This window comes from Terrapene carolina, unplaced genomic scaffold, assembly GCF_002925995.2.
Source record: "Terrapene carolina triunguis isolate 2854851 unplaced genomic scaffold, T_m_triunguis-2.0 Scaffold131, whole genome shotgun sequence".
NCBI lineage: Eukaryota > Metazoa > Chordata > Testudines > Emydidae > Terrapene > Terrapene triunguis.
Genome location: NW_020664482.1, coordinates 12,583,474 through 12,597,147, shown reverse-complemented (window position 1 = coordinate 12,597,147; position 13,674 = coordinate 12,583,474). Strand labels below are relative to the sequence as shown.

At 42.5% G+C, this 13,674-nt stretch overlaps 1 protein-coding gene across 3 annotated transcripts in view; it reads left to right on the top strand.

The window, feature by feature from the left end:
- Positions 1–1,616: 1,616 nt before the first annotated feature.
- The window catches only part of SEPTIN6 (septin 6), a 32,088-nt gene continuing 20,030 nt past the window's right edge, over positions 1,617–13,674 (top strand). For 2 of the 3 annotated variants that reach the window (XM_024195251.2, XM_024195240.2), the window contains exons 1-4: positions 1,651–1,728; positions 10,246–10,441; positions 11,824–12,010; positions 12,301–12,462. In XM_024195251.2, coding sequence (XP_024051019.1) covers positions 10,275–10,441; positions 11,824–12,010; positions 12,301–12,462 — 516 coding nt within the window. In that variant the 5' untranslated portion in view covers positions 1,651–1,728; positions 10,246–10,274. Of the gene's footprint in view, positions 1,729–10,245; positions 10,442–11,823; positions 12,011–12,300; positions 12,463–13,674 lie in introns of all 3 variants that reach the window. The other variant, XM_024195267.2, reaches the window with a different exon arrangement.

Genomic DNA, 13,674 nt, shown 5'->3' with positions numbered 1-13,674 from the left:
TCAGTCCTAGGACCAATCCTATTCAACTTATTCATAAATGATCTGGAGAAAGGGGTAAACAGTGAAGTGGCCAAGTTTGCAGACGATACTAAACTGCTCAAGATAGTTAAGACCAAAGTAGACAGTGAAGATCTTCAAAAAGATCTCACAAAACTAAGTGATTGGGCAACAAAATGGCAAATGAAATTTAATGTGGATAAATGTAAAGTAATGCACATGGGGAAAAAATAACCCCAACTACACATACAATATGATGGGGGCTAATTTAGCTACAACTAATGAGGAAAGAGATCTTGGAGTCATTGTGGATAGTTCTGAAGACGTCCATGCAGTGTGCAGCGGCAGTCAAAAAAGCAAACAGGATGTTAGGAATCATTAAAAAAGGGATAGAGAATAAGACGGAGAATATCTTATTGCCCTTATATAAATCCATGGTACGCCCCCATCTTGAATACTGCGTACAGATGTGGTCTCCTCATCTCAAAAAAGATATACTGGCATTAGAAAATGTTCAGAGAAGGGCAATTAAAATGATTAGGGGTTTGGAATGGGTCCCATGTGAGGAGAGGTTAAAGAGGCTAGGACTTTTCATCTGGGAAAAGAGGAGACTAAGGGGGGGATATGATAGAGGTATATAAAATCATGAATGGTGTGGAGAAAGTGAATAAGGAAAAGTTATTTACTTGTTCCCATAATATAAGAACTAGGGGCCACCAAATGAAATTAATGGGCAGCAGGTTTAAAACAAATAAAAGGAAGTTCTTCACACAGCGCACAGTCAACCTGTGGAACTCCTTGCCTAAGGAGGTTGTGAAGGCTAGGACTATAACAGGGTTTAAACGAGAACTAGATAAATTTATGGAGGTTAAGTCCATTAATGGCTATTAGCCAGGATGGGTAAGGAATGGTGTCCCTAGCCTCTGTTTGTCAGAGGGTGGAGATGGATGGCAGGAGAGAGATCACTTGATCGTTGCCTGTTCACTCCCTCTGGGGCACCTGGCATTGGCCACTGTCGGCAGACAGGATACCGGGCTGGATGGATCTTTAGTCTGACCCAGTACGGCCATTCTTATGTTCTTAATACTTACACTTTACAGCTATGTTGTGTTTCAGTTGTCTGATTATTGGGAAGGCTTATAACTTTGTTACTAATTCTTTCTAACCCTCAAGTTATATTGACATTTTTATTACAAAATAGCTATAATTACTGATGATTAACTTCTGTTTTCCAGGGGAGGGTCATTTGTGTTGCTTCCATTATAGGGAAAGTCTTGAGGGTCCCATGCATCAAAACTATAATAATTATAAATAAACTGTATACACACATAATTGCAGCTGTTTAAACATAGTTCTCTAATATATTTCTGTGGCAAAGCAACTTTGCAACACAAGAGGAATCGGGTATTTTGTTTGCATTATCTGGAGCCGTTTATTAAGCAGTGAGGGAAGTATTTGACAGAAGCAAAGATTTACAATATGTACAGATATGTTTTTGGACTGTTCAGCAGAAGGAAAAAGTGACACATTTCTCTTGGGAGGTCTTAAAAAGTGTATATCAATTAGAGTGTTGTACTTAGAAGTAACTTCTAAAAATGTGTTTTAAATCATTCCAGGGTGAAGGTTGCCGTACTGTCCCTCTTTCTGGACATGTGGGATTTGACAGTTTGCCTGACCAGCTGGTTAATAAGTCAGTTAACCATGGCTTCTGTTTCAACATCCTGTGTGTGGGTGAGTATTTCCATTTTGGGAGATTGTATTGATGAACAAGACTGCTCTGCAGCCAGAAGTCACGTGTAGGTAATTGGGTTAACAAGGTAGCTTTGATTTATTCAGAATGCAATTTTTTTTGTCATCTGATCCATTTTCAGTAACTAAATGAGATTTACAGGCACTCTGAGAAGTCTGCTGCTGAAGTTATGGGGAAATGTAATGTGCAATTCTATTGACCAAAAGAACTGTAGAAATAATGTCTAAGATCCCTGGCTTTTTTGTGTGTGAGGGAGGGGGGGAGGATTTTTTCCCCATATTTTAATGCAGTGCTTTTAGTAGAAAATAAGATGTTCAAGTCAAATAATTTGATACGAAGCCTTCTTTGGTTTGTCAGTTGTTAAACAATAATGTTTTTTTGTTTTTTGTTTTCTTTTTCCCTATCCACTTTTCTTCTGTATGTGTGTGTGCGTGCGTGCACGTGTGTTTGCACGGGAGTTAAGTTAGTGTTTGGACCAGGCTTTGTGTGTCTCAGCATTGTCTAAGCTGCCCTCACACTGATCTGTCAGGGCACCTCAGTCATGGTGTGCAGTTACTGTATGATTTTATATCTTATCACCATAGTATCTGATGGAGTCTATATAGTCTTTCATGGGATTACAGCACCAAATGGCCCTTTCTTAGCACAGGTTGAAAACTATATGAAATTAGGTACTGGTGTCAGTGTGGACTAACATTCTTTAATAACTAATGGAACAAGACTACCATACTTCTGCTGACTGACCTAAGCCCAGCCTCCAGAGGTGAAATAAGTGTGTTTGCTGCTTTACTGCTGCTGTTCCAGGTAGACTGCACATGCAGATCTCTGGTTTCAAGGTACTGTTGATAGACAAGGGCAGGGGCAAAGGAAGAGATGATTCTAGTACTTAATAAGAGCAAAATTTCCCTCTCAAATCCTAATGACCTGTCTTGACTCTGACAGTTGGTGCTCACTCTGTGTGAAGTTCTCTCCAGGTATGTCTACACTGCAATAGAACACTTGCGGGCCTGTGTCCGCTGATTCGGGCTCGTCAGGCTATAAAATTGCAGTATAGATGCTTGGGCGACTCTAGCCCAAGCCTGCATGTCTACACTGCAGTTTTATAGCCCTGCAGCCCAAGCGCTATGAGCCCATGTCAGCTGACACTGGCCAGCTGCAGGTGTCTTATTGCAGTGTAGACAGACCCTCCTTGTCCATGAAAGATCCATGCATGCAATGCAGTGTGTGGCACTTATCCGCTGTGGAGTTCATGAGAGAAATTCAGACAGGAAGAGCAGAATGGCGAGAGTTGAGCTCTGCCAAATGGAGCTGAGAGGAAAACTTTCTCTTACAATGGAATTCCTCTGAGAAGATAAACTTCATTAACAAATGGAGGTCATTGTCTGGCTCAGTTGTGATTCCAGTGCATGTGTTTGATATACCCTGTTTACATCATAGATAAAACACTGTTCCCAAAGATGGAACTCCAACAGTATTTTCTTTGCTGTTGTGTTGTTTTACTCTTCTTTCTTTTGCAGTTAAGGAGCAGTGTTTCCTCTAACATATAGGTGTGACTGCAGGTTTCTCTTTAGATTATGTATTCTCCTTGATATGTGGAGAGCAGTTGAATACACTACTGCTTGTTTCTTTCCTGTATGCAGGACAAAACTTTAACATACCAATCAAACATTAATCAATATGAATAACAAGGGTTCATCAAGATTAATATTATCACAGTGATGTTACAGGTATTAATAACACCGCTTGTATAAATAATCATTACAGAATAGACACTTCTACTATCTTAGCTTCATTTTCTGTAATTACATTTTTTTAATTAACTTTACTACAAAAAATTATATAGATGACTTGGCAAAGGGCAGAATATAAACTTTCTTCGGCCTTATTTGAATGGTTCATGTTGTTAAATGTTTGTTTTTCTTATAAGTGGGTTAAATTCATGTTAATAAAATCAAACTCTTAAACATTCTGAAAAAATAACTTTCACCTCTCCATTTGTCAGGTTTAATTAACATAACAGCATCGTCAGTTTTTCTCATCCAGAAAGTCTTCCAGGAAAGTAGTAAAGACATGACATTTTAATGCAAAAACACAAGAAGGGAAAGAATAGGCTTAGTTTTGTGCTATTTTGATACATCTTAAAACATTTAAAAAAAAAGGCACAAACTAATTCCCACCCCCCCTTTTTTACTAACCTCTTTTAATACACAGTATTTACAGAGGGATAATTCTTTTAACAGGAAACGGTTACTCAACTGGTTTATAACAAATTGCATAGTAAGACAGTTAAATATGAAAGAGCAACATTTAAACACTTCAATCACAAGTGACCTTTGTTGGAAAAAGGAGACTATGTAGATATTTTTAATAGATACCACATTGGTTGTAAGCCTGTTATCCTGCTCTTACTGAATCCCTTAATGTGATTACATTTAATTAAAGAACGCTTTGGAAGTGACTTTTAACGATGAATTCAGATTAAGGGCAATTTTCAGCTGTCTTCTGCTGAAATCGAGCTTTGAGTTAAGACGAAAGCCAAAAATGGGGAGTGAAAAATAACTGAGCAACCTACTAGAAGCCATGAGGTTCATGAACAGAATCACTGATAATTATCCCTCAGTGTAACCGTTTCCCTTCCATAGCTGTAGCGATAAATGCTGGTTGCCTTCCACTTCAGGGCATTACTTGGATTAATATTTTGGTGCCTCAGACTGTTTCCTTTGTGCTGTCTACATTATTTAGTGACATGCAGAGAGATAGTAGAAGTGGGTGGCTGCTGAGCTTCAGTGAGTTTTCTCAATATAGGCCAGTGCAGATTATGGTCATGTTAGACTGGTATTCCACTGTACACAAGTGGTTCCTCCCCCTCAGGGAATCTTTACAATGAAAATATCTGCTCCTCTTGCATTTGGAGCCATGAGAAACTGACAGCCCCACGCTGGTACTTGATCTCATCGTTCGTGACATAGCCACTCTGAGACAAGAGACCCAGCTCCAGCAGATAAGAATGGTCTCTAATTTCTTCACAAACCGTGTTCCCCAGTTTCGCAAGCCTACGCTTCTCGTTATTTGCATGCAGTGTAGTTGTAGTCTCATTATTTGACAGCTCTAAACTAAGAAGTGAAACTGCGTTCATGTTTGTAGCCTAAACTGAGCCCTGGTGTTAGAGGTTCTAGTCTAGGTACCATTAACAGTTGTGCTGTTGGATGCCGGCGCTGAAGTTGGTTCATGCTCTGTCTAGTGCTTTTGGGATGATGTGATCATTACAGTTCTCAATTGCACTGTTCCCAAAGAGAACACTTGACTTGTCTGGAGCAGATTTGACAGCAAAACTGGGTAGATTCAAAGGCGTCTGGCTGACATGTCAATCTATGGTGTCAAGAGACTGGAATCACCCTAGATGCCTGCAGTGCTTGATGATAACAGAGCAGTAATGTTTCTGAGCTGTGACTTTGAAGGGGCCATTGTAAATACCTTTAGATCTGTGGTCTTGATCAGAATGGGTCCAACATAAGGAAGTTGCTTACAATACAAGAGTGCTCCTGAGAAGAGGAGAGGGAAGTATATTGTATGGAGTTTTCTGGATTTGGGGTCAAATTCTGCCTTCATGTGCACGTATGCAGCTTCTGTTGATTTCAGTGGAGTTGTGTGGTCATAACTCACAGGAGAATTTGTGTCATTGAATGTAAAATTAGCTTTCGAGCCAATAGTAGTACAGTCTTTGTCTCTTTAAGTCGCCTGAAAACCTGCTGATAGTTGGTGTTTTGTTTTTGTTTTGTTTTTTTCATCATTGTTTCACCTGCCTGGAAATGGCCGCTGCCTGTCACTTGATGGCTTCAAAGTACCTCCTTTGAAATGATACTCTCTTGAAATGATTCCTCTTTTTTGTCCTCAAGCTCCTTAATGAAGCAGAACCAAAACCGCACACAAATTACAAGGGATCCCCCTACAACAGGCTGGTATAGAGGTTGTCTGTGTGGGACGATTTCCCAGCACACAGATACTATTTTGTTATAATGGAACTTTGGAAGTGGAGTAAATATTCTAGAATAAAATCACTTTTATTTTGGAATAGTGGCCATCTAGGAGCTTTATACTAGCCGCTATAGCAAAATAATTGTACCAGGTTAGCTATGCTGGGAAACTTCCCCGCGCAGACAAGCCCTAAGGGAACTATTGTTATATATATTATATAGTATATTCAAAGTCATGTTGCTTTTGCTTTTCAGTAAAAGCAGGCTGTCAGAGCTTCCTGATACAGCAAGTTATAACAATGGCAGGTCACCACTACCTCCCTTTCCTTTCCCTAAACTAATTCCCAGACATGCATTCGGGGTGGGGGTGGAGGGGCAAAGACTGCTGTAGTATTGCATGATCCTTAGATACATCTTCCAGTACTGAACTCTGGGTGTGTGTAATCTTGACATCAGGCAGCAGCTTCTCCAGTAAGGATCCTCTTGTTAGTATTTTCACACTGTAACACTCACAGTAATAAACCTCCCTTCATCCTCATCCATCGTTTCTGTTTTCTGGAGAAGATTCTAATGCTGTCAGCTGGAATGAGCCCATACTACTTTGCCTCTTGTCCTTTTTATCATACCATCTGTTCCATCTGGACTTCTTTCTCTGTATAAGAAGCAATTGGCACCATTCACATCATCTTGCCAGCTGAAATTTCCCTCCATGCTGGGCAGGAACTCCTGAGAGATCCAGTAATAATCCTTCGCTTTATCCCTTGTTCATTTTAAAATAGCTTTGTTCCCTAGTTTCAGTCAGGCGTCTTTTAAAAATAGCAGAGTTCCTTAAAAACTGAAAATGATTTGAAAATCTCATGTCATTTTTTACATTAATGCTGACCCCTCGGCTCGTCTTTTGTATTTTTCCGATCTTGCACCAAGAAATTCATTTCTCTCTTGTTTATAGTCAGTTGTGCTTTCAGATTCTTAGTGCTGCAGTGTTTGGGTTTTTAAACATGGCAGGGAAGTATTTATTATTTTAAAACTTAAATCTTCATTTTATTTACACACACACTCTGTCACTCGTGGTTTTGGTTGCAGCATTTCCATTGGTGTTAGTTTTATCGTAAATTTGGGTTAAGTTTTATTTGGTGGGTGTCCCTCTTGAATCAAAATACAAAAAATTGTCTTAATTGGGATTTGAAAAGAAAACCTATGGAAACCGATTTAGTCACTTTCACATTTATAAGATTTTGTTTTTACAAAACCTAAATTTGTGTGGATCTAAATTTACTTACATTGTCCCTGCTTAAATGATTTTATGCTGCACCATTGAAGTCCGTGGGAGCTTTCCCATTGACTTTGAGGGTTCAGGATTAGGCCCTGTATTTCTCTTTTCTTTCTTATTACTGAAGACACTGGCTTGAAAACATGCTCTTTTTAAGGGGTCACCTGCTTCTTCTCCCACATGAAGTCACACTGACATTGCAGTCCTCTATCTGTTGGGTTGCAACCAGATTATATTGATTTTAGGTGAGCGGTAATTAGCGGGTGTAGGCTCTATTGAAGCAAAGTTCTTGTTTTTGTGCAAAAGCCCTTACTGCTAAAGAGTGAGGGAAGGGAGACGGCAAAAAGGGATGACTTAATATCAGAATTATTTCTAAATGGTTTTCCAGGGGCACGGTCAGCTATTTAAGGTTTACCGAATTTTAGATATGGCCACTGCTGGTACACGAACGGGGAAATGCATAGTAGGAAAGTGTGCGCTAACCGGAACAATGAATGTGTTCCCTTATTTTTCATACACTGTGTTCTGTCTAGGCACAGGTTCTGTCTAGTTTCAGAGTAGCAGCCGTGTTAGTCTGTATCCGCTTCTCTACTCTCCCGATCCTGAGTCGCCTGGTTGAACATGTTCCCATTGAAGTCAGTGGCAAAATTCCCTTTGATTTCAATGAGAGCATGATTCAGCCCTTGTTTGTTGTACCATGCATGCTTCCTGACTCCGAGATTTCTCAGGGAGACTGGCATCCATGTGAACATGCATGCTGCTACTTCACCATTCTTATCCCACCAGTAAACGCAGTACAGCTTGGCAGGAATTGCTGGAAATACCACAGCCTTCGCAAAATCTGTTTAGATTTTCTTTTTTTAAACTACCATCTTCCTGGAATCCTTGAGAAAGTCCTCGTGGGGTCATAACAGGCATCTATTTGTGCTTTCTGCTGTCTTCGCTCTCAGCGGATGTCTTGAAATCCTGATCTAAATTCTGGAAATAGTTGCTGCGCTCAGCCATGCTTTACATATTTGCTCTCTGTTTGGCTCCTACATTGGGGCTGGGCAAGCAGGTGCCCACAGAGAAAACATTCTACTGCAGCCTGAGTGAAAATCTCCTATCTGTTTTCACCCCATGTGATCCGGCCCTTTCTTTTTGGCACTCCTATTCTGCCCTCAGGCTGATGTGATTGTCAACCAAGCAACTCAGGGAGCAGCTGCACACTCAGTTGTAGTGCTTTGGTTGCCCGGCGCCCTATTCCTTTAGGGCAAATGGTCTTTGGTCTGCAATACTGCAAACTGTGTCAGTGCATTAATGTAGCACAAAAGAGAGTACTAATAAAAATGTGGATGGCTACAACTGGGATGTTGTGTTTTAGCCCATTTTCCTTTTGATTTTTGCGCTAATTCTTGTCTAAGGTTAGAGTGTGACCAACAATCAAATTCATGAGCAATCCTGATACTTATCTTTGCATGTACTGGTAGGTAGGTATATGAGGGAAGCTGTTGTTACCTCTCTTTCTCTCTCTCCAGTAATATTTATACACACACTCTTTCAATTTTAAAGTTGTAGTGAATTCGGGTGTTAGAGCTATAACCCTGGAGATCAAAGGCCACTCTGTCTGATTTTCCTGCGCTGCCTTGCTAATATACGGTACTTCAACTCTGATCTGGAGGAGTCGCCTTCAGGGCTGCGAAGGTAATTGCAGGCCCTTAGTAGGGGGTGGCATACAGAGGTTCTTTAAGGAGGAAAAAACAGACAAGTAACATTAAATGCAAGTCTGGTAACAGGGCTCCAGCACACTTACTTCCAAAAACGTCATGGCTTTTTAAAAGTGAACATGCAGAAATTAGGAAGCATCTCCTTCTCCTGAAGTGAGTTTGGTTTTTGGCTGTGGGGCGTGTATGCGCGTGCCTGCCTCCCTCTCTCATCGGAAATGCCCCAGCAGCAGAACCTCAGCCTGTCCGGCTCAGCAGTGAGCCTTTGCCACGGTGCCACAAAGTGGGCAGGGTCAGGTAAGCTGCTGACATGTCAGCAGATGCCAGTTGGCAGGCACAACTTTTCAGCTTTCTTGCCCTAAAATCTAGCCAAGTCACCGGTCCTCAGGAAGAAATGTTCACAGGTTTTAGCATCAACTCTGGCATTTCACTAACTTTGAAAGCTAACTGCATTGCAAAAATGTAGTCAGAGTTGGAAGTAATGCGTATTTTTTTTCTCTCTCCTCTAATTCTGGAACACCTGAATTTAGCTTCCATTCTACTGTTGGATAGATGCGAACTATAAGGAATTTGGGGGGATGGAGCGGGGAGGGAAACCACTTTGGCCAGAAAGCTGTGTGCATCTAAAAACCAGTGGGAGTGGGGTAATAATGGAAGCAGTTTTACCATCAGAAGAGGCTATAATAGAAGTGTAGGCTACCCTTGGAATTGAATGCACAGTTCTCTTGCTAGAATGTGTGGTAGATAAGTTTGGGTTAAACTCTGCACTACAGCCAACCTATGTACTGGGAGTTGTCTGTGCTTTCCAGGTAAGGTAGTGTGCTCAGGTATTGGTAGACTGGATCCAAGTTGCTTTTCAGTATTGTTCCAAGAAGCATGGAAGCAGGTTTCAAAGTATTATTTTTGTAACTTGTACTGCCACCAGTGTGTTAGGACCCAGGTACAGCAGGCAAGGTCCCTGGCCAGCAAGCACCCTGATCCTGCCACTGGATCTGGGTAAATGCATGAGTCTAAGTATGTAGATCACATGTGGACTTTAATTCTACAAGGGGTGGGTTTCCATACTTCCCTGTAGAGGTCTCTGCAGAATCTACAATTGACGTGACCAGAGCAGCTGCATGCTGGAGAGGATGCCCCCGACTGGAGAATATTCTTCCTCTGTTTTGGAAATGAAGTTTCTAATGAGCTCTGTGTTTGACAGTGACAGTCTCCTCTATGCTACAGAAGAGCTCAGTTCAAGGCACCGTGCCGGGACTTGTGCAGGGTCTGAATGCTGCTTCCCCTTTGCCTTTTCACCTCTTTCATGTCCAGGTTTTAATGATCTAAATGACACTCTGCAGTCCAGTGGCCAGCGAATACAGGCCTCCCGTTGTACGTGACTTTCTGCTCACTGGACAGTTCACTTGGAGCATGGGTTCTGCTTCCATTTGTTGAAATTTCACTCCACTAACTTTTCTGACACTGATGGGCTGAACTATCAACTCTGGTAAAATGTTTTACCACTTGTCTCTCTCTCTCTCTCTCTCTCTCTCTTTTTTTTTTTTTTTTAAGGGGAAACTGGCCTTGGTAAGTCCACGCTGATGGACACCCTTTTCAATACTAAATTTGAAGGTGAGCCAGCATCTCACTCACAGCCCGGAGTTCAGCTGAAATCCAGTACCTATGACCTTCAGGAGAGCAATGTTGGTCTGAAACTGACCGTTGTGGGCACCGTAGGCTTTGGGGACCAGATCAACAAAGAAGACAGGTAAAGAAAAGGGGATGAGCTTTGTTTGTAAGTGGGTGTTTTATTCTCTGACTTAACCAGACAGAGGTTCCCCATCTGCTCCCTAGCCTGGCTCCACCCAGGCTGGTCCAGGTGGCTTTGAAATGGAGTTGCCTTCTCACATCTTAGGAATCACATTTTAAAACCCATCTGTGCCCTGCTGCTTGTGGGTTGTTCGGAATCGTGGAGGGCAGGCAGTTGGCCTTGTCAGAAGCCTACAGAATGTCCATGCTGCACGGAGCATTGGCCAAGAGACTGTGCTCATTTACTGCAAGCTGTGTCTACCCGACTCAGTACCCTCCCCCCCCGCTGCATCCCGTCCATTGGATGCCTGAGCTCCACCTGTCTAAAGAGCAGAGAGTGCTGAGGCATTTCCTCACTTGCTGTCTTGTGCTCCAGCGATGCAAACCACAATTACAGTCCAGTGTCTGCTTGTCTTCGTTGGTTGCTGGCAGTGGTTTTTTCAAACAAGGTTATGTGATGTGCCCCTAATTAAATGCTCTGTGAGAACTGGTCTGTGGCAGCTAGCTTCCCAATGCCCATAAACAGAGTGGTACAAGTGTACATCCATTCTTAGGATTTAAGAGCACTAGAGCAGTGTGCTGATCACAGAAATACCCTCCTCCTAAATTGTAGCTTTGTACAGAGGCTCTCTGGATGGTTTTACTTTGACATGGTTTTGTTAAAATAAGCACACCCTTTCCCCATCTTGGCCGTTAAGTGATAGTCACTCTCTTTATGAGTGTGTCCGGCACTCAGTATTCCAAATCGCTTTACAAGGACACTAAAGGAGAGCATGTTGCGGGAAATGGACTTCTTGCTGTAGGAGGACTGAATGAGTGGTGGTGTTGAAAGCCATCCCAAAAGAGTAGAAGTGCAGTTAAACCCACGGAACTCAAGGCCACATGACAGTAAGGAGGCCAAGACCTTATTGGGATTCCAAAAAGGATTAGACATTTATATGAATAAGAATAATATCCATAGTTATGTGAGATAAGGATATAAACCCTCATGCTTCAAGGCATAAGTTGACAGACCACTAAGTGCCATGGGTAAGAAAGGAGCTTTCCTGTAGGCAGGTTACTCCGTAACCATCCTTTCATGAGGTTTCTTGCACCTTCCTCTGAAGCATCTGGTACTGGTCTCTGTCAGACAGGGTACTGGACTGAGAGGACCATTTGGTATGGGAGTTCCAATGGCCTAGCACAATGCAAACTGCTTACAAACGAGCAAGTTTCACAGGAGATTAGGTGCTGCACTGTGGGTTAGTAACCAGTGGATAACTTTTTTAATAATGGAGCGTAATAAATGGACAGTGCTCTGTATTGCAACGTGTACAGTTCTTTTCTCCCCCCCCCATAAAGCTATAAGCCCATCGTTGAGTTCATTGATGCCCAGTTTGAAGCCTACTTGCAAGAGGAACTGAAGATAAAGAGAGTCTTGCACAACTTCCATGACTCCCGTATCCACGCCTGCTTGTACTTCATTGCACCCACAGGCCATTCCCTGAAATCCCTGGACTTGGTAACGATGAAGAAGCTCGACAGTAAGGTAGGGGGCAGATCACCACAATCATCTATTCCTTTTCATCTGGTTACTCTTCTAAACGATGTGAAACCTCACTAATCTGTCACGGGGATCTTCGCCACCTCTCCATCACTCATGCTAGTGCAGATTAGTGGGGTCCCATGTAATATCTTGCAGCGTTACTGAGAAGGCTGCCTAGTACACACTTGAATTCTTCACGTGTACCTAAGTTTTGTTGCCAGACATGGAAATTGCTCCTTTTGTGATTGTGACTGAGTGAAGACCAATCCCTTTTATCCCTGCGTTCCTTTCAGGTCAATATCATTCCTATCATTGCCAAATCTGATGCCATCTCCAAGAGTGAGTTGACAAAATTCAAAATTAAAATCACGAGTGAGCTGGTCAGTAACGGGGTGCAGATCTACCAGTTCCCGACAGACGACGAATCGGTGGCTGAGATCAACGGGACGATGAATGTAAGTAACAGAGCAGCTGTGATTTGTTCAACACAGGGCTGATTTTGATCTCCACTTTCTGTTTTATTCCACTCTAAAGAGCAATAAGAAGATGTTGCTGCAATTTTATATTTATAGTTCAGTTCAATCCAAAGTGTGTTGAACAGCCAACTCTACGGCCAGTCTCTTGTGCTGTTCTAATCCACTCGTTCTCCCAGTTGTCCCTGGAGTTGCAAGGTAGATACAGCTTGAATTTCTGATATTAACAAAACAAGCAGAATCCTCTCTTCCCTCAAAATATCCTTTAAGGCCAATTTCATACTTCCCTTTAATGTCTTATGTTAGTTTAAAATGTGCTGATACTGCGTGTTATTTTAAGAGATGCACTCTTTTGAAGGTGGGGAAAGGGGTTGGTTTTGTTCTTAAAGTGACAGTTTGGGCCAAATTCATTTGTGGGGGGGAATTCCATTGTCTCAGTGTAATTTCACCAGGGATCAATTTAGTGTGTGTCTGTGTCTGTCTGTCTGTCTGTCCTCCTCTTCCCCCTCCCCTCCCGCCCAGGCTCAGTAGTCTGGTTGCTCCAGATTCAGCATGTGATGGGCTGAAAGTCTCTCCTATACATTCTGGCATGGGGGGTATTAAAATCTACCCCTCCGCCCTGCCCCTCTGACTCTAGTCAGCTGTCCCTGCACTCTGCTAACATGGCTGGATTGGTAGATGCTCCCCGTAGATGTGGGGTCAGGGGCTTTGTTGGTTTCAGGCAGTTGGTTCCCTGAGGGCGGGCGCCTCTGCAGGAATGGAGCGAGGCGTGTGAAGTGTGTGTCACTGGATGTTAGGGGAAGACCAGAGGGGTCCATCCTCTGTCTTTTCAAAACAACTCCTCTCTCGAGTTACGTAAACTCATCCCAGGCCAGCAGAATCCCATGCTTTATTTACCATCTCTCTGACTTGCCGGTCACAGTTGGAAATAATGCATCCTTTTAGCCCCTTCGCGGCTGTCTTGACGTGCATGTGCTGCAGCTGCTGACAAATAAATGGAAGGTCAGGGCAGATGGGTAAGTCTGGCCCTACTACATGAGTGGAGTTCTGGGATACGCTTTATTCAGATCAGTGTTGTCTATGTTAGACACAGTGATGCATTCATACCCCTCTGCTGTTCTCCACCCCCACCCCATCTCCTGGGTCTTTTGCCCAAGTGGTTGGTACTTTTGTATTCTTGTTTCTTGCAGAGTC